Raw genomic sequence first — 21,135 nt, forward strand, 5'->3', positions numbered from 1 at the left:
ATCAAGTGACCATAGGTGTACGGGTTCATTTCTGGGTCTTCAATTCTATTCCATTGATCGTCCTGTCTGTCTCTGTACCAATACCAAGCAGTTTTTATCACTACTGCTCTGTAATACAGTTTGAGGTCCGGAATGGTGATTCCCCCAGAGGTTCTTTTATTGTTGAGAGTAGTTCTCGCTATCCTAGGTTTTTTGTTATTCCAAATGAATTTGTAAATTGCTCTTTCTATCTCTATGAAGAATTGATTTGGAATTTTGATGGGTATTGCATTGAATCTGTAGATTGCTTTTGGCAGGATAGCCATTTTTACTAAGTTAATCCTGCCAATCCAGGAGCATGGGAGATCTTTCCATCTTCTGAGATCTTCTTCTATTTCTTTCTTCAGAGACTTGAAGTTCTTGTCATACAGATCTTTCACTTGCTTGGTTAGATTCACTCCAAGATATTTTATTTTATTTGTGGCTATTGTAAAGGGTGTCATTTCCTAATTTCTTTCTCTGCCTGTTTATCCTTTGAATAGAGGAAGGCTACTGATTTGTTTGAGTTGATTTTATATCCAGCCACATTGCTAAAGTTGTTTATCAGGTTTAGGAGTTCTCTGGTGGAAGTTTTAGGTTCACTTAAGTATACTATCATATCATCTGCAAATAGTGAAATTTTGACTTCTTCCTTTCCTATCTGTATCCCTTTGACTTCCTTTTGTTGTCTAATTGCTCTAGCTAAGACTTCCAGTACTATATTGAATAGGTAAGGTGAGAGTGGGCAGCCTTGCCTAGTCCCTGATCTTAGTGGGATTGCTTCAAGTTTCTCTCCATTTAGTTTGATATTGGCTACTGGCTTGCTGTATATATTGCTTTTACTCTGTTTAGATATGGGCCTTTAATTCCTGATCTTTCCAAGACTTTTAACATGAAGGGATGTTGAATTTTGTCAAATGCTTTCTCAGCGTCTAGTGAGATGACCATGTGGTTTTTCTCTTTGAGTTTATTTATGTAGTGGATTACATTGATGGATTTCCGAATATTGAACCATCCCTGCATTCCTGGGATAAAGCCTACTTGATCTTGATGGATAATTGTTTTGATGTGTTGTTGGATTTGGTTTGCGAGAATTTTATTGAGTATTTTTGCATCCATATTCATAAGAGAGATTGGTCTGTAGTTCTCTTTCTTTCTTGGGTCTTTCTGTGGTTTAGATATGAGTGCAATGGTAGCTTCATAGAATCGATTGGGTAGTGTTCCTTCTGTTTCTATTCGATGGAATAGCTTGAAGAGGGTTGGTATTAGTTCTTCCTTGAAGGTCTGAAAGAATTCTGCACTGAAACCATCTGGCCCCGGACATTTTTTGGTGGGAAGATTTTTAATGACTGTGTCTATTTCTTTAGGCGTTATGGGACTGTTTAGATGGTTTATCTGCTCCTCATTTAACTTTGGTACCTGGTATCTATCTAGAAAATTGTCCATTTCCTCCAGATTTTCCAATTTTGTTGAGTATAGGCCTTTGTAGTAGGATCTGATAATTTTTTTAATTTCCTCTGTTTCTGTTGTTATGTCTTCCTTTTCAGTTCTGATTTTATTAATTTGAATGCTGTCTCTGCGCCCTTTGGTTAGTCTGGCTAAGGGTTTGTCTATCTTGTTGATTTTCTCAAAGAACCAGCCCCTGGTTTTGTTGATATTTTGTATAGTTCTTTTTGTTTCGACTTGGTTGATTTCAGCCCTGAGTTTGATTATTTCCTGCCGTCTACTCCTCTTGGGTATACTAGCTTCATTTTGTTCTAATGCTTTCAGGTTTGCTGTCAAGTTGTTAATGTATGCTCTTTCCACTTTCTTTTTGTGAGCACTTAGAGCTATGATTTTTCCTCTTAGTGCTGCTTTCAATGAGTCCCACATGTTTTGATATGATGTGTCCTCATTTTCATTTAAATCTAAAAAGTCTTTAATTTCTTTCTTAATTTCTTCCTTGACCAAGTTATCATTGAGTAGAGCATTGTTCAGTTTCCAAGTGTATGTCGGCTTTCTGTTGTTTTTGTCCATGTCAAAGACAAGTCTTAGTCCATGGTGGTCTGATAAGGTACTAGGGATTATTTCAATCTTTTTGTATCTGTTGAGGCCTGTTTTGTGGCCAATTATATAGTCTATTTTCGAGAAGGTACCATGAGGTGCTGAGAAGAAGGTATATTCTTTTGTTTTAGGATGAAATGTTCTATAGATGTCAGTTAAGTCCAATTGGTTCATAACTTCTGTTAGTTTCATTGTGTCTCGATTTAGTTTCTGTTTCCATGATCTGTCCATAGCTGAGAGTGGGGTGTTGAAATCTCCCACTATTATTGTGTAGGGTGCAATGTATGCTTTAAGTTTTAGTAAAGTGTCTTTTATGTATGTGGGTGCCTTTACATTTGGGGCATAGATGTTGAGAATTGCAAGTCCCTCTTGGTACATTTTTCCTTTGATGAATATGAAGTGTCCTTCTTTATCTTTTTTGATTACTTCTGGTTGAAAACTGATTTTATTTGATATTAGAATCGCTACTCCAGCTTGTTTCTTTGAACCATTTGCTTGGAAGATTGTTTTCCAACCTTTTACTCTAAGGTAGTGTCTGTCCTTTCCACAGAGGTGCGTTTCCTGAATGCAGCAAAATGTTGGGTCCTGTTTATGTATCCAGTCTAATAGTCTATGTCTTTTTACTGGAGAATTGAGTCCATTGATATTAAGAGATATTAAGGAAAAATGAGTGTTGTTTCCTGTTATTTTTGTTATTGGCAGTGGAGATATGTTTGTGTAGCTACCTTCTTTTACGGTTTTTGGAAGATTACTTTCCTGCTTTTTCTAGGTTGTAGTTTCCCTCCTTGTGATGGAGTTTTCCACCAATTATCCTTTGAAGTGCTGGGTTTGTGTTGAGATACTGTATGAATTTGGATTTGTCATGGAATATTTTGGTTTCTCCATCAATAATGATTGACAGTTTTGCTGGGTATAGTAGTCTGGGCTGACATTTATGTTCTCTTAGGGTCTGTATGATATCAGTCCAGGATCTTCTGGCTTTTATGGTCTCTGGTGAGAAGTCAGGTGTAATTCTTATAGGTCTGCCTTTATATGTTACTTTGCCTTTTTCCCTTACTGCTTTTAGTATTTTTTCTTTGTTTTGTACATTTGATGTTTTGACTATTATATGGCGGGAAGTATTTCTTTTCTGGTCTAAACTATTTGGAGTTCTGTAGGCTTCTTGTATATTTATGGACAGCTCTTTCTTTAGGTTAGGGAAGTTTTCCTCTATAATTTTGTTGAGGATATTTACTGGTCCTTTAAGTTGGGTGTCTTCCCCCTCATCTATTCCTATTATCCTTAGGTTTGGCCTTCTCAATGTGTCTTAGATTTCTTGTATATTTTGGGTTAGTAGCTTTTTGTATTTTGCATTTTCTTTGACAGTTGTGTCAATGTTTTCCATGGTATCTTCTGCACATGAGATTCTCTCTTCCATCTTTTGTATTCTGTTGGTAATACTTGTATCTATGACTCCTGATCGTTTTTTTAAGTTTTCTATCTCCAAGGTATTGTCCCTTTGTGATTTCTTTATTGTTTCTACTTCCATTTTTAGATCCTGCATGGTTTTGTTTAATTCCTTCTCCCGTTTGGTTGCATTTTCTTGCAATTCCTTAAGGGATTTTTGTGTTTCCTCTCTAAGGGTTTCTATCTGTTCTTTGAGAGTGTTATTTATGTCTTTCTTAAAGTCCTCTATCATCATCATGAGAAGTGATTTTAATTCTGAATCCTGCTTTTCTGGTGTGATGTGGTGTTCAGGGCTTGCTATGATGTGGGAACTGGGTTCTGATGATGCCATGTAACTTTGGTTTCTGTAGCTTACATTCTTGTGCCTGCCTTTTGCCATCTGGTTAAATCTAGTGCTACCTGTACTTCTGTCTCTGATTGAAGCCTGTCTTTCCAGTTGTCTCGCTTGTATTTGGTCTTCTAGGAGTCCAGATATCTCTGTGATTTTTTTTTCCAGCTGCTCTGATTACAGTGGTACCTCTAGGATGCTTCAGGATATGGTGCCTCCAAGGTAGCAGTCCAGCTAGATGTCTGCTGTTCTGGGTGCAGTGTCTCCTCTTGGATATCTCAGGATATGTTGTCTGACACTCTGAGTTCAGTTGTTCCTCTGTGGCTCTGGGTTGAGTGGACCTTCCAGTATGTCTCAGGCGGTATCCGGGGTCTACACAACTGCAGACCTGGTAGAGGTCTGGTCCAGGCCTCAGATCCGGGAGATGGGCAGAAGGGGGGTGCTAGCCCGCAGGGGCGCGCGGGGGGGGGGGGTGTATCTGCTGGATTCTGAGCACTCAGGGTACCCAGCTATGAGCTCAGGGTAGTATGTGGGTTTTACTACCTAAAGCTGGTTGTGGGATCTGTGGATCCCCCAGAATGTGTCTGGCGGTATCCGGGGTGCACTCACCCGCAGGCCTCAGACTGGAGGAGGGGCGAGCGGCGGAAGGGGAGTGCTAGCGCTGGCTATGGATTCTATGGATCCCCCAGAATGTGTCTGGCGGAATCCGGGGTGCACTCACCCGCAGGCCTCAGACCGGAGTAGGGGCCCTGTTTGATTTTACTTAAAGACATAATATTTCCAAAGAAATGCCCAGGCTTCAGTTTCAGTCTGATATGGTAATATTACTGCAACAGTTCACAGTATACTATTTTTGGTTAGTTATTAATCCATACAAGAAACTCTAGTATACCAAAAACTTATTTGCCTTACCTAAATTATTACCATCTTGTTTTTCTTTGGTTTTGTCTCCATTAGGAGATGTCCCCAGATGCTTCACTTCCAGGGGATCCAGAGGCCTATCCTGCTGCTGTGTCAAGCGATGGAACCATTCATCTGCAGACAGGAGGTGGATATTTTGGCCTAAGCTTTACTTGTCCTAGTCTCAAAAATCCTATTAGCAGGAAATCCTGGACTCGAAAATTAAAAAGCTGGGCATACAGGCTACGGCAGTCAACCAGCTTTTTCAAGAGATCAAAAGTCCGTCAAGGTAGTGTGCTTACAGTCAGGGACATAGACTAGGTAACATCATTTTTCATCTACTTTTTTTTTTGTTGTTCATACTCAAATTGTGCCATGTTTTTTCATGTACCTCATGTATGTTAAATATCCCATTAATGTTGTTGCCATTTTTTTCCTTTTGTAACTAATTTGGTTTATCAGTTATTCATTTCATATAGATACTAAGTATTGGGATAAATCTTGCAATGTCTGATTTAGAGTTAGGGATTTAAATAATGTTGCTTATACATTAACACCTTTTAATTATTAGCAAGGGTTAAACTTTCTGCTTTTCTTCATTTTTTGGTAATGTAAACAAATTTGTCTTAAAAATGATTTTCTCTTTTCTGCTTATAATTTGACAAACCTTACAGTGGAAACAGAAGATAAAAGATCAGCAATTGCTTCTGATCCCCTTCCGCTGACACGGGAGCTCTCATCTGATACTAGGGCTTTGAGTAGATGTAAAGCGATGAGTGGATCATTTCAACGGGGTCGATTCCAGGTTTGTGTCTTTAGTTTATCATTGGGTGCCTAATAAGAGGAAACTAGACTGGTGAGAGAGCTTCATGGTAGAGTTTGCCTACCATCTGTCATCCTGGGTTCTATCCCTAACACTATAAAAAAGTGACAGCATTTGAAATTGATCTGTGGGTGATCTTTAACTGTAAATCATTATGTAGCTAATTTCTCTATATATTTATATAAGATGTAATATATATACATATATATATATATATATATTGGTTTTTTTTTGGTTTTTCGAGACAGGGTTTCTCTGTATAGCCCGGGCTGTCCTGGAACTCACTCTGTAGACCAGGCTGGCCTCGAACTCAGAAATCCGCCTGCCTCTGCCTCCCAAGTGCTGGGATTAAAGGCGTGCGCCACCACCGCCCGGCTTGCGTAATATATTTATATTATACAGAAAGATATAAAATTTCTTTACCTTTTCACCTTATATCATTAAAGATGAATCTAAAGAATATAAGGATTTTTTAAAAATTCCTTAAGTAATCACATTTGTGATTTATTTATTTTACATGAGTGCTCTGTCTGCACGTATACCTGCCCACCAGAAGAGGGCATCAGAACTCTTTACAGATGGTTGTGAGCCACCATGTGGTTGCTGGGAATTGAACTCAGGACCTCTGGAAGAACAAGCCAGTGCTCTTAACCACTGAGCCATCTCTCCAGCCCAAGGATTTTTTTTAGTACTTGTAAAACAGCACAGAAATAATCATTTTAGGGGGTCATCATTTTTATCAATTTAATCAGCCCTTTTTAGATTTATTGTTTTTATTTGTGTGTGTGTGTGTCTGTGTGTGTGTGTGTGTGTGTGTCTGTGTCTGTGTCTGTGTCTGTGTCTGTGTCTGAGTCTGTGTCTGTGTGTATGTGCATTGAGAGTTCCTACAGAGGCCAGGAGAGGGTATCAGATCCCTGTGAACTGGAGTTACAGATAATTGTGAGCCATCATATGGGTGATGGAAACCAAACCCTGGTCCTCTGCAAAAGTAGAGAATATTCTTAACTAACTGCTGATCCATCTCTCCTGCCTCTTTAATTTAATTTCATGTCATTTAGGATCTCAGCAAATTTTATAGTGGGATTTTATTTAAGTAACATGAAGCTAATCTGTACAAGGGCCCCAACGGAAAGACTGACTACAGACAGTATAAGTTTTGCTATTATGAAGTTTTATATATGTCAAATCAGCCCTTTCACTCGTCTATGCTGTCCTTTGATGGTGAATTTCCTCATGAGGTTTACTGTATAATTAGGTAGAACCAGACAAGTTTACCTTTTTATGTTTCAGGTGATTACAGTTCCTCAGCAGCAGCCAGTAAAAATGATGTCTTTTGGAAAAGAACACAAACCACCCTTCAAGAAAACAACAATCCAGTCTAGTGAGCAAGCACTAACCTTTGCTGAAGCTGCAGTGTCGCAGTTGATCGAAGTGGAACCTGCCATGCCCACTCATAAAGCTTCAGTTTCTTCACACAAATTACGAACTCTTTATGAAACCTTTAAAGAAGATAAAGGAGATCCTGAACAAGGTGACATCTTATCTTCCAGCACAGCTTGTGAGACTAGTGTGTCTTCGGTCACTACAGAAAAGAATGTGGAAGAAACTTCAACCACAGGAATTAGTGTGCAGCCTGGGTCTGAACTGGTAGATAAAGAAAAAGATGAATCACCTCCTGGGAAACAGACATGTACGAATGAATTTTCAGCCACTCTTGCTGGTAATGGAAAGTCAGTAGCAAAAACTGGTCCAGATGGTGATCAGTATTTACCACTCCGTGAAGAGCAAGCCTATGCTCAAACACAGAGTTCACTCTTCTATTCTCCATCTTCCCCAATGAGCAGTGATAATGAATCAGAAATTGAAGATGAGGACTTGAAAGTGGAGCTTCAGAGATTACGAGAAAAGTAAGGATGCTCTCTCTTCTGTAACAAATATCATTGTTTAGGGGTTTAGAGAACTTAGTTTTTGCTGTGTAGCTAATTGAGGATTGGTGGCATTTAATGATTAAAACTTTTCTATGGTAAAACTATAATGAATTCTATTGTAAAATAATTGTGTATAAAAATTTTATTTTAGTTTTAAAAATTGTTTTGTGTGTTTGGGTGTTTTGACTGCATGCATGTGTGTGCAGTGTCCATGAAGGTCAGAAGAGGTTGTTGGATATCCCCCTAGAATTGGAGTTACAGTTGTTAGCTGCCATGTGGGTGCTGGGAATTAAACCTAGGTCTTGTGGAAGAGTATGTGGTACTCTTAACTGTGAGCCATCTCTCCAGTTCTTTTTGGGGAGTATTAATAATTTATTTTAATTTTATATATGTTGGTGTTTTGAAGGAGTCAGATCCCCTGGAACAGGAGTTACAGACAGCTAGTTGTGAGCTACCATGTGGTTGCTAGGAATTGAACCTGAGTCCTCTGGAAGAACAGTTAGTGCTCTTGACCAGTGAGCGGCTTTACTATGTAGTTCTGCCTGGCCTGGAATATACTATGGAGATAATCCTTGTTGACTTCAAATTTGTGGAGATTCACCCTGCTTCTGCCTCCTTTGTGCTGGTATTACAGGCATGTGCCAAGATATACTGACCTCTTGCTTTTTAAGTCTTTGTCCTTTAGGACTCTTGGAGTAAGAATTCACAACTATTCTTACCTTTTAGTAGTAGATAGTTAATTTATATAGTCAAAGAGACTAGATTATCTTTAGGAAAATATAGGATCCTTCTAAGATCAAGCTTGTTATTTAGCAAAGGAGATCAAAACATTTTAGTAATGATACTATGGCAATATGTTTTGTCATGTAGAGTGCTGTTTAATGTTTGGTTTGGTGTTTGGTTTCATATACCAGACTAACCTTAGACTTGCTAAATTAAGCTAGGAATGATCTTGAACTCCTGACCCTGTTGCCTCCACCTCCCAAGGGCTGAAATTACAGGCATATGATGATGCCTGTAATGATATCATAGCAACAACAGTATTACCACCACCACCACCAAAAAAAAAAAGTTAGCACTATTACAAAATTCACCATCTACTTTGAAAAGTGCCATGCAAGCCTGGCAGCCAGAGTTTAATTCCTAGAATCCACAGTGGAAGAAGAGACTCAACTTACTGAAAATTTTCTTTCGACCTTCACAAAACCACATATCATACATATAAATAATAATACAGCAAAAAAGTTAACTAAAATACACACATATATATGTTTGATATTACATTACATATATTTCAATTTTTCTGTATATACAGTACTATGAAGTTTAGGTATACTGATATTTTTATGGTACAATACTTATTTTTAAAGTGCTTTTTATTTCTGATGTTAATATTCTATTTATGTTTTATGGGGTATTGTTACGGTTTGAAGTATGGTCTTGCCATGTAGCCCAGGCTGGCCTCAAATTTGCCAGCCCCAGCCTCCTGATTACAGGAATTTAATAAATCATTTAAATCATTCTGAAAAAACTGTTGGCTTTTATAGCTACCTATGTTGGTTATGAGTACTTGATTTTGCTTGGGAAATACAAATTCTCATAGAGGGCCTTTTATTCTTGGATTTAAGAGATGACTCAGTGGTTAAGAGCACTTCCTGATCTTCAGTTCCCAGCACTTATATCTGGTGGCCTACAACTCCAGGAGTTCTGATGGCCTCCACAGATACACACAAACTTGTGCCATATAGTCACACACACACACACACACACACACCCATAAACACACACATGTTTTATGGTGTATTATTATGGTTTGAAATATGGTCTTGCCGTGTAGCCCAGACTGACCTCAAATTTGCCAAGTTCCTACTGCCCCAGCCTCCTGATAATAGGAAACAAAAATCTTTTTTAAAAAAATCAACCCAAAATAGGACCAGGTGTGGTGGCAGATGCCTTTAATCCCTGCACTTGGGAGGCAGGTGGATCCCCTGTTCTACATAGCAAATTCCAGGCCAGTTGGGGCTATATATTGAAACACCAGCTCAAAAAATCAAAACAATGAATAAAACAAACAACATGTATTCTTTCATGATTTTTTAAAAGACATGATCTTACTATGCAGCTTTTCCCCCTAATACTAAGGGTTGGACACAGACTTGAGCAATGCTGGACAAGGGCCCTGCTGTCACCAATTAACTGTCTGTGGTCCCTTTGTTCTACTCTGATAGAAACTGTGGATAAGAAAAAATTGAGGTCTTCAAATACTGTTTCTTGACATCTTTTGTATCCCTTGGTGTTTGGTAATAGTGAGCTGAAGGAGGAGATAGGGGTGCTCTTTAGTCTTTCAGGTCTGGTGCAGGCCTAGTAGCAAGACACTTAGCTCTGAAAATGCTAGAGTTATTACACAGGGCCAGGAAGTTGGGATTCCTTAGCCCTTGGCAGCAGGTGGCATTGCATCTGATAGGCAGCCTTAGGTATCAGGATTCCTCAGCCCTTGGCAATGGCCAGTATTTAGAGCTCCCAGGGTAGGGTTTCTGAGACCCTCCATGCTTAAGTCTTGACAGCTCTCTGGAATTCTTCCAATCACCAGGACTAGCAGTTTCTTTTCTCTGACTTTTTAATAGCTTTCAATCCTTTTCAGCCTCAGCTCCCTTTCCTTTCAACTTCCACCATCCCCCTAGTTCCTGATTGGCCTCTCAGTTTAAGTATTGAACTACCTCTTCTTCAACTGCCAACCACTTGAACCTTACTTATTTTGAAGCTCAGCCCGCTGACAACCAAACTCTGTCTCTTCTTCAGCTGTCAGGCAGCCAACTGCCTTGCCACTTTCAATAGCTCAGGCCCGCACACTGATCTGCTCTCATTGCCTCTGCTCGCTCTGCTGTTTCTTTCTTTGTGTTTTCAGCCCAGCCCATAGTTCTGAAAATAAGCAATGCAAGACCACCCAGGAGAGAAGCTTTATACTGGGCCTAATGTTACACCAGAGAAGCTAGCACAGGATTCAACAACAGAGTCTTAACAGTCTGCTTATATAGCCAGAGGAATATTTGGGCAAAACACAGCATCCTTCCACTGCATTGTCCTATTAGCAACAGCCACAGCAGTCCCTCTGGTTATTCCTCTCTGGCCTTGTAGCAGAGATGGAAATGTTTGCAGCGTCTTCTGAGTTCTGCAATGCTTTTGACAGCAAAAAGCTGAGAACACACTATTAACAGTCCTAGTTAAGGCTGCACCTCTAACTCCAGGAACTAGAGCAATCAGGTGAATTTGTTGTGTAATTTTCTCAAACCATCAGTTGGGTGTTTTAAAACTGCTGGTGCTAGCATAAGAATGGTCCAGCTGGCTGGCTGACAGTCTTTGTACTCAAAGCAACCATGAAAGCAAGGAAGAGTCCAAGAGCTACTAGTTAGAGAGTCAAATTGCATAGTCCCCTAGTAACTGGGCTTTTTGTTTTTAAAATAGGAAAGCAAACATCAGGAGTGCTTAGAATAGGAACGAAAAAGAATTTATCATTAACACTTTAAACAGATTTTAATAGTGTTTAAAACCTGCCCAGTGGCTATGAGAATGAATGCCCACCCCCCTCTTCTGTCTCACCACCCCTGAACTACATCCCTAGCCCTTTAGCATTCTTTTGTCAGTATGGTTTGTCCATAGTAATTTATTAGACAATACTAGACACTATACACCCACAATTGTAAGCTGAGATTTTTTTACCTGTTAGTTTAAACAATCTATCGTTTTACAGTTTTGTATTTAAAAATTCAATTTCAAAAATTGAGGCCAGATCTGTGGCATACACCTTTAATCCCAATACTCAAGAGGCAAAAACAGGCAAATTCTATGAGCTCAAGGCTGGTCTGATCCACATAGTAAGTCCCAGGCCAGCAAGGTTAGTAGTAAGAACATAAGTAACATAATGTAAAAGCAAGCCAAAAAAAAAACCCCTTGTACTTCTTATACTATACCTTACTACTCGGAGGCACTCACTTCGAACTGTTTGGAATGTATATTGCTGCTTCTTTTTCTGTGCCTATCTTTTTTTTGTCCTTTACAGTAGCAAAATAAATAACAAACATGCTATTCTATGTTTTTTGCTTTAAAATGTTGTCTATAAATGTTCACATCTGCATAAATCTACCTTTAAAAATCACTGCATGCAATTCCAATTAATGAGTGTATCCAAGTTTATTTAACCCTTTCTCGAGAGATATTTCAGTCTTCCCCATGTTCTGCTTATATAAATGATACTTATCTTTTTACACACCGATATTTCTGTGGGATACAGTTAAAGGTCTGTACTCTTAAAGCTTATAGAAAGTTGTTGAAATTGTGTTTGGTATCAGTTTGGTTACTCAGGCCTGTAATCCCAGTCCTTGGGAGGTAAAGGCAAAAGTAATGCTATGAGGCTAAGCGGTGAATCACAGGCCAGCCAGTGTTACATAGTAAGTGGTGAGTTACAGGCCAGCCAGTGTTACATAGTAAGTGGTGAGTTACAGGCCAGCCAGTGTTACATAGTAAGTGGTGAGTTACAGGCCAGCCAGTGTTACATAGTAAGTGGTGAGTTACAGGCCAGCCAGTGTTACATAGTAAGTGGTGAGTTACAGGCCAGCCAGTGTTACATAGTAAGTGGTGAGTTACAGGCCAGCCAGTGTTACATAGTAAGGTCTTGTGTCAAAAAAATCTGAAAAAAAAATTTATATTCTGGGAAAACCAGACCATTTTATATTCCAAAATACACAATGTGCTTGTTTCTTTATATCCTAACAACACGGATTGGATACAAAACTTAGATTAATTAAAACATTTTTTAAGCTAGGCATGGCGACATATGCCTGTTTCCTAGCCACTTTAAAGGCTGAGTCATGAGCCTGAGTACAAAGCAAGACCCATCCCTAATTTTTTACATTGCTATTTATAGCCCTTCTTGTTTCAAATAACTCTTTTCCTTTTTAAAGATTTCTTTTATTTTTAATTAGAGGTACATGTTTTCAGGTGTGTGTGGTATGGTCTCATGACTCCTGATACCCACAGAAGCCAGAGGAGTTAGATCTTCTGGAGCTGGGCTTACAGGTGCTTGTGAGCTACCTGATGTGGGTGCTGGGAATTGAACTCTAGTCCTGGAAAAATAGTATGTGCCCTTAATCACTGAGCTATCTCTCCAGCCCCCATTTTGTACTCTTTACCCTTTAAAAATTGAGTTTTTTTTTTCAGTACTAATTTTAGGAGTTATTTAAATATTCTGAATAATAGTCTGTAATAAGGAGAAAGTTAATATTATTTAACTATTTGGCTTTAAATTTCATTTGATTATCTGTCCCCTTCTCTATTGAGACTAACGATATGTCCTCATCAGTTTGTCAATCCTTTTCTTTGTAATAGATTAGTATTATTATTTAGGAAATTATTTTCCATCTTAAAATTGTAAACATTCTTCATTATACCATTTTTAATACTAATGCTTTGTAGACAGAGGCAGGTGGATCTCTGTTAGTTCAAGGCTAGCCTGGTCTACAGAGCTAGTTCCAGGATAGATAGCCAGGGCTGTTACACAAAGAAACCCTGTCTCAACAAACAAACAAAAATTACTAATGCTTTTTAAAGCTTTATTTGTAACATCATAAAGTTTTTTAATTTGTCTGTATAGCAACAAAGTTATTAAAATATTTTTGCATAATTTCTATTCAGACATATTCAAGAGGTGGTCAGTCTTCAAACGCAGCAGAATAAAGAGTTACAGGAGCTCTATGAACGCCTTCGAGCAACTAAAGACAGCAAAGCGCAATCTTCAGAGGTTCCTTTGTCACCTGCCTCGCCACGCAGGCCAAGATCTTTCAAAAGCAAACTTCGAAGCCGCCCCCAATCCTTGACACAGTCGGACAATCTTGTTGTAAAAGGTAAACCAATCTTACATGTAATTGTTTAAATCCGAATCAATTTGGGCATGGTATGGCATACCTGTGTTGAAGGACTCGGGAGACTAAGGCAAGAAGATTGTCATTTCAAATCTAGTCTGGGCTAAGTAATGAGAACCTGTCTCATGAAAAATAAGATCCAGTCTTAGAACAGCAAAATTAGTACAGCAGTGATAATATAAGGTGTTTTTTAGGCTAAAATAATTATAAATAAATATAAAACAATGATGTACAAACTGATCTAAAAATACCCCTATCTTTTGGTACTGAATATTCTTTAATGAAATAATGGTGAATATTATCAATGATAGATATTTTAAAAATAACTAAGTTTGTTTGTCTTGTGTTATAATTTGGAAAACAGACAGAATGCTGATATCTTCCCCTGGCATAGTTTCTGAAATGTCCCAATTGGTGAGAATTACTAGTCTCACATTTAGAGTTGGTTTAGAAGTTTGTTGGTTGAAATACTCTCATGTTGTTCTGAATCAAGAAGTCTCTATATATTAGTTTAAGATTTATTTTATTTTCATTTATGTGTATGCCTGTGGTCTATGTGGGTACATGTGTACGGGTGCCTATGGAGGCTAGAAGAGGACATTGGATTTCCTGGAGTTGGAGTAACAGGCAGGTGTAAGGCACCTGAGAACCAAACTCTACTCTTCTATAGCAGCAGTGTGTGTGTGTGTGTGTGTGTGTGTGTATGTGTGTGTGTTTGTGTGCTTTTTTCCTTGCTACTTTCTACCTATTCCTCTGAGACACAGTCCTTCAATGAGCCTCAGACTCTTGGTTTCTTTTTTAATTAATTTATTTATTTATATAAAATGCTGCTACCCTACTGGTCCCCCACCTCACAGAGACCCTCCTCCCACTCTACTCCCCTTGAGGGAGGAGGCTCTTGGTTTCTTAAATAGGCTGGAAGCCAGCAAGCCTCACTGATGCTGCTCTCTTGCCTCCCCTAACAGCTGGAATTACAGATGTTTGGATGCTTGGCATATTATGTGGGTGCTGGGATGTGAACTCCAATCTTCATGACTGTACAATAAGTGCTGAGCCATCTTCCCAAGCCCTAAGTAGACATTTTTTGTAATATTTAAATCCTCTTGTTTCCTTTATTATGTTTTTTAGTTATTTTCCTGTGGTGGCCATGAGAATTACAATTACCTTTTTAATTCAAGGCCATATAGTTCAGAATAACACTATCTTAATTTCAATGGTATATGCATTTCTACTGTGTATGTGCCTTCCTTTCTTTGTACTATTATTATTATACACATTACATTTAATGTGTTATATAAGCCAATCATTTGTATAATTATTGAATTTTTAATCATCTTTGTAATCAGATGAGAGAATAAGAATTATAAGCACAAAGTACAATGTTATATTTACTAATATAATTCTTTTTGTCTCTTCAAATACACTTTTACCACATTGTTTATTTCATAATAAACTTCATCTGTTATATTTTTTACAAGGCAACTGTGGTAGCAATTTATTTTAAGATTTTTTAAGGAAATTCTATTTTATATTTTCAATTTATAAGATTTGTTTTGCAAAGCAGATTATAGAAAAATGTTTTGAACTCAAAGGCTATTAAAAGAACCAATTATAATTCAACTTATAATTGCCTTTTTCTTTGCAACAAAATATAAAAAAATAAAACCATGTTTGCGTTTTGCTTGGGCAATCAAAAGGAAACTTTTGGATTTCCAATTTAAGTGTATCACTGCATTGACAGCCTCCAGCTCCTTGAAACAGCTGTAACTCTTTATATTTTGTCTTTTCGTCCAGAGTTAAATGCCCTTAATTATTTACAACATGTAGAACACTATTATAACCAGATTGTAAATTAATTAGTTATTTAAAGTTCATCTGTACTGAAAATAGAGAAAAATTGATAGAAAAACTAAATGAAACATACTGAAATTGAAATAAAAATATTTCATCCTATAAATGTCTACTAATAAATTACTAAATAATATTATGATGTAAGTATCCCCATAATACAAAAAGACAGATCATTTTTGTGAAAGAGATTCTATCATTTGGACTCAAATTTTCAAGGACTTTGGTAATAATGCCAAACAATAGACTCCATTCTTAGTAAGAGCATAAATCAAAATCATAATGTGCACTTATACCACACCCTCTACATCTCAGGGAATGTTGTGGAAGAGGGTCTGGAAGTATGTAAGAGCCAAAGATGGGGTAAATGTCTACAAAACACTATTCCCTAGACTTGATACAATCATTGTATCAACCATTTGCTCATACAAACTGTATTATTAATTTTTCTTGATACCTTGAATATGTGGGTTATTCAGATTAATAGCTACCTATCTTCACTTTTAGGGACATGAAGCACACTTTTGCTGAAAGGGCTAATACTTGGGTCTGCAAAGTTCATTAGTTAATAGTTTTGTCTGTCATCTTTACTACTTTAATTTAACCTTTGGGTCAGATTTCTGTTAGTCATTTAAGGAAAGTCTGTGCCAGACTGGTAGTACAAGGTTAATTTTTCCCCAAACTTACTTAGTAGCTTTCCTGCCCTTTCAAGGCTGAAGGCATTAAGATAAGAGTAACTAAAAGATAAAAGGGGCATCTGGACTGGACCTTGCGATTATATGCATAACAGCCACCAAGTTTCACATCCCACCCCAGAACACTAGTGTTCAGTCTTTTTCTAAACCAATCTGACTTCCCTTGTCCCTCTTGCTTAAGGACAAAAAGAGCTTAAAACTTTTATTGACTGTACCTCAGGCTGTCTCTGAACTTGGAATGTTCCTGCCTCAGCTTCTCCAGTGCTGAAAGTAGAAGTATCTATTACAATGCCCGATTCTTCCTAAAAATTTACTCATAAACATTAAATATTAGTAAAAATGTAAACAAAATGTGGTTCTATGTCTTTGAACTCTGTTGAAAATCGTTGGCATTCCAGACCTGCCTCTAGAAGAAAAGAAACATGATCAAATTACTTTTTCTGAGTCTGGTTTCTCCATTTTAAAAAAGTACTTTTACTATACACATAAAATTGTTTCTGTTTTTATCATTCTGTGATGCTACTTGTCTTGCATGGCTTGAACCTATGACTTGCATGCTGTATACAAGCAGTGTACTAATAAGGCTCATCCTTAGCCCTGCGGGCATTTTTAAATTGTTATTGTTTTGTTTAATTTATTTTTTATTTATTCACTTTACGTCCTGCTTACTGCCCCTCCAGTCACCCTTCTCATTCTCTGAGCCAGTGAGGTTTCCCTAGGTATCCCCTTCCTGGGCACTTCAAGTCTCTGTGAGGTTAGGTGTTTTCTCTCCCACTGAGGCCAGATAAGGCAGCCCAGCTAGAACATATCCCATGGTCAGACAACAGCATTTGGAATAGCCCCTGCTCCAGTTGTTCAGGACCCACATGAAGACCAAGCTCCACATTGGCTACATATGTTGGGGAGGCCTAAGTCCAGTGCATGTTCTTTGGTTGGTAGTTCAGACTCTGAGAGCCCCAAGGGTCCAGGTTAGTTGACCCTGTTGGTCTTCCTGTGGAGTTCCTATCCCCTTCGGGGCCTGTAATCCTTCCTCCTATTCTTCCATAAGAGTCTCCAAGCTCCATTCACTGTTTGGCTGTGGGTGTCTGCATCTGTCTGAGTCAGCTGCTGGGTGGAGCCTCTCAAAGGGCAACATGATCTTGATGTATAACAGGCTATCATTAACAGTATTAGGGATTAGTGCTTGTACATGGGATGGGTCTCAAGTTGGGCCAGTTATTGGTTGGCCATTCCCTCAGTCTCTGCTCCATTCCCCCATGCCTTCATTTCTTGTAGGCAGGATAAATTTTGGGCTAAAAGGTTTGTGGGTATGTTGGTGTCTCTATCACTCCACTGGGGTTCCTGACTGACTATAGGAGGTGGCCTCTTCATGCCACTAGTCTACTTGCTAGGACAATCATTATACCTTACAGGGATCACTCTTAATGACTTTTATCCCTTAGCAACCTGCTGTCTTAGTTAAGGTTTCCATTGTTGTGAACAGACCCCATGACCAAGGCAACTCTTATAAAGGCCAACATTTAATTGGGGTGGCTTACAGTTCAGAGATTTAGTCCATTGTCATCATGGTGGGGACACATGGTGGCATGCAGGCAGACACAGTGCTGGAAAAGGAACTGAGTGTTGTGCTTCTTGATCCAACTGCAGCCAGGGGAGCCTATCTTCCAGGCAGCTAGAGTGAGGGTCTCAAAGCCCACCCCTACAGTAACACACCTACTCCAACAGGGCTACACCTACTCTAACAAGACCACACCTCCTAATAGTGCCACTCCCTGGCCAAGCATATTCAAATCACAACTGTTGTACTATGAATACTAGCCAGCAGGAATAAGCTTCCCAAGTCAGTACCAACTTGTTTTCTCCAAGTCTTGTGACCAAAGTGTGTGGTGTCTTCTGAAATAAGGTATTACAATGACATTCTATTGGGCAATTGAGGGCAATGGTAATAGGTTGTATTGATTTGAGTGTCTCTGGGACCTCTGTGACCAAAAACTTGAGGGGAAGTATTCCATACCTTTCATTGAGCTTTTTTATTTGATGGCCTATGACTTCTAAGGGGAGCTTTAGCCCCTATGTAGGATAACTCCATTTAAACTCTTAAATGTGTAGATGTATATGGAAGCTTATAACAGTAGTATCCATATAGCTTTGTCAAACATCCTTAGGGTAGTTACTCCCTCCCCCAGCCCTCTCACTTTTCATTTTCTCTCACCCCCTCATTTTTCCCTACTACCTTCTTCTTTCATTTAGGTCTTTCTTCCCCTCTGTGACCTGCTTTCAATTTCCTTGCTTCTATAGGTACATGTGACTTTTTATTTTTAACTCCTCCAAATATGTACTCAAGGAAGCTAATAAAAAGATTAAAGTTATACTCACATTTTGGAGAGCCTGCTTATCACATATGGTTTATACTTATGGTAACCATTTAATTTGATGTCCAAGCTATGAGAAACTTGAATATTAAAGGGTTATTTGGTAATTACACCAGGATAACAGCTTTAAATTAGCAATCTCATGTCAACTATAATTTATGGTTAGCCCCATTTTATATATGTTGTTCAAAGAAGTGTTACCTTAGGTTAGGGAAATGGCTTAGCAGACACAGGAGCTTGCCTCCAACCTGATAACCTGAGTTTGACTCCTGAGAGTCCACATGGTAGAAGGAGATAGCTCACTTTTGCAAGTTGTCCTTTCATACATACATACACACACACACACACACACACACACACACACACACAAATATACATGTTAAAAATTCTAAAGAAAACAAGAAACACAGGAGAGTTATCTGATTATCAGTTGCAATTCCTTCACATGGTTTTGTTTTGGGTTCTTTTTTCTCATAGATCCAGTGTCTGTGGAGAGTAATACCACTGTGTCATGCCAGCAGTCTCCAGCCAGTAAGAAGGGGATGTTCACAGATGATTTACACAAGCTGGTGGATGACTGGACAAGAGAAACAGTAGGACATTTTCCTAGTAAGCCAAGTTTAAACCAACTCAAACAGAACCAACAAAAATCAGAGGCAGAAAACTGGAACAAGTTATGTGAAGTAAGTTGCTTATTGTCCATCCTCTTTATAAAAATTTAAAACTATAAATATTTATTTGGGTCTATAATTATAGTTATTGTGCAAAAATGTTATGACAATGACATTGAGACGTTGATCTTTATCTAGATTTAGCATATCCTTGAGCAAATTATCTTTCAGACCAAGAGTTGCCAAATTTTTATGAAAGGGGGGCATCAGTAAACATTTTAGGCTTTCTAAGCCACAGGGTTACAAGAACTTATTTGATTTTAATACAAAAATCAGTCTGAGAAAATGTGTAAGCAAATGGTTGTGGCTCTGTTCTCACATGATTTCTGGACTGTTCCTCCAGTGAAGCCCTTCCCGTTTATAGAAGTTCTAGTTTAATTTTCCTTAGCAAATCAGTTTGCTGTGCTTAAAAGAACAAACATGCTTTATAAAAACAGGTGATGGGCCAATTTGATGGCTCTAGTTTTATGTTATTCTCTATCTAAAAATATAAAATATTCCAAAAGAATTCATCTAGAGAGAGGGTTAATCTGATGGTACAAAAAGAATTAAGTGTTGAGAAAAAGATGGCCTGCATATCAATGTCCTTAAACCCAAAAATGTATCTGAACTATCTTTATTTAGCATAAAAACAATCTTAAGGCTGTAGAAGTTGAAATATTATCAGGTCTATTCAGTTTTTAGAAAAAAAATGCTAGTTATTCCACATGGCCATACAAAGTACATGTAAGAGGTAGATGGGAAGATGTTCACAGTGTATTTTAAAGTGGGAAGATGATTTATCTAACAGAATGTGTAAAATAATATTATTTAGGCAAAATTATATGTTAGGCATATGATTTTAAATATATAAACACTATGCTAGGTAGTAGAATTTGGACCCTATTTTATTTTGTACTTTTTGTGTTCAAGTTTTTAAAGTAATCTATATTTTTTTTCAAAGTAAGCAAACCTGTTAAAATGTGAAATATAAGAATTTCAGCCCTTATAATTGGAAGATATCTCTGATTATATTATTCTTCTGTGTATACTTGGTAATAGGTATAGTCATTGAACATAATTAAATAAAGAACATATGAAAATACTTTCATGGGGCTGAGGTTGTAGCTTAGTGGTAGAGTACTTGGCTGGCAATTAAGAAGCCTTGGATTTGATATCATGCACTGTGAGAAAAAAAGAAAAATGAGTAGTCTTCTTTCAACAGGACATGATGATGCACATCTATTGTCCCAGCACTTGGGAGGCTGAGACAAGAGCATCTTCAGTTAGTGCCTTAGCCACATAGGATGATGTTAAACAAAAAATAAAAATCTTTTGTTAATATTAAATAAAACTATTCAAAACTTAGATTCCTTAACTAGTAAGAAATATATCTGCTTGGGAGATGTATGTATTTGTCTTATTCCTGGCACCAGGTGATGCTCAGATAGTATCATTACTGTTAAAATCTGAACCCCTTCAGAGGCATTTCAAAGCATAAATGCATTTGTTCTGCCAATGAGAGACTTTGAGTATGGTATGAAGGAAGGCTGTGTCAACTAGTTGGATAGTGGTTTATTGAGTATAAAGTAGGATGTTCACAAGAAGGGTAAGGAGAAAATTAGGTGTAAATAAAGGTGGTGAAGTTCTTTTAATAGATTTGTGTCCCAGTTTCAGTCATTTATGAGTTGTATGACTTCATGTCTCTTTGCCTCAGAGTTCGTGTATTTCAAATGTGAATAATACTTGCATGGTTGCTGTGAAGATTAAGTTAGATAGCACCTACAGAGTTAGACCATCACATCACAGGGGTTACTTATATGTGGTAACTATTTTGTACTTTAGATTTGGTTGGTTATATATTTGTGTAGAGGATCAACTAGTGTTCTTGCATGGTACTGTTCGGTAGCCCTCCTTGGCCACTTTTGTTTGCATACTCATGTATCAAGCCTTTATTGTATGCCAAGTGCTCTGCTAGACACAACTAAAAGCAAATAGAGCCATTAAATCACCATTATAATAAGAACTACAAGGAGAGGTATAAGGGAATATCATATATTTAGGGAAATTTGATCTACTAAAATGTGGTCAATGAGGGCCAGCCAGATGGCCCGGTATGTAAAGACACTTGTCGCCAATCCCAAATTCAATTCCAAGAACCCACATGGT

The 21,135-nt window shown here is 38.0% G+C and overlaps 1 protein-coding gene across 4 annotated transcripts in view; it reads left to right on the forward strand.

Annotated features, from left to right (window-relative positions):
- The window catches only part of Wnk3 (WNK lysine deficient protein kinase 3), a 141,746-nt gene that overhangs the window by 113,072 nt on the left and 7,539 nt on the right, over positions 1-21,135 (forward strand). For 3 of the 4 annotated variants that reach the window (XM_034486339.2, XM_076919054.1, XM_076919053.1), the window contains exons 18-22: positions 4,793-5,024; positions 5,410-5,540; positions 6,849-7,465; positions 13,175-13,383; positions 18,794-18,999. In XM_034486339.2, coding sequence (XP_034342230.1) covers positions 4,793-5,024; positions 5,410-5,540; positions 6,849-7,465; positions 13,175-13,383; positions 18,794-18,999 — 1,395 coding nt within the window. The remainder of the gene's footprint in view (positions 1-4,792; positions 5,025-5,409; positions 5,541-6,848; positions 7,466-13,174; positions 13,384-18,793; positions 19,000-21,135) is intronic. The other variant, XM_034486340.2, reaches the window with a different exon arrangement.

The sequence above is a fragment of the Arvicanthis niloticus genome, chromosome X, assembly GCF_011762505.2.
Source record: "Arvicanthis niloticus isolate mArvNil1 chromosome X, mArvNil1.pat.X, whole genome shotgun sequence".
Lineage (NCBI taxonomy): Eukaryota > Metazoa > Chordata > Mammalia > Rodentia > Muridae > Arvicanthis > Arvicanthis niloticus.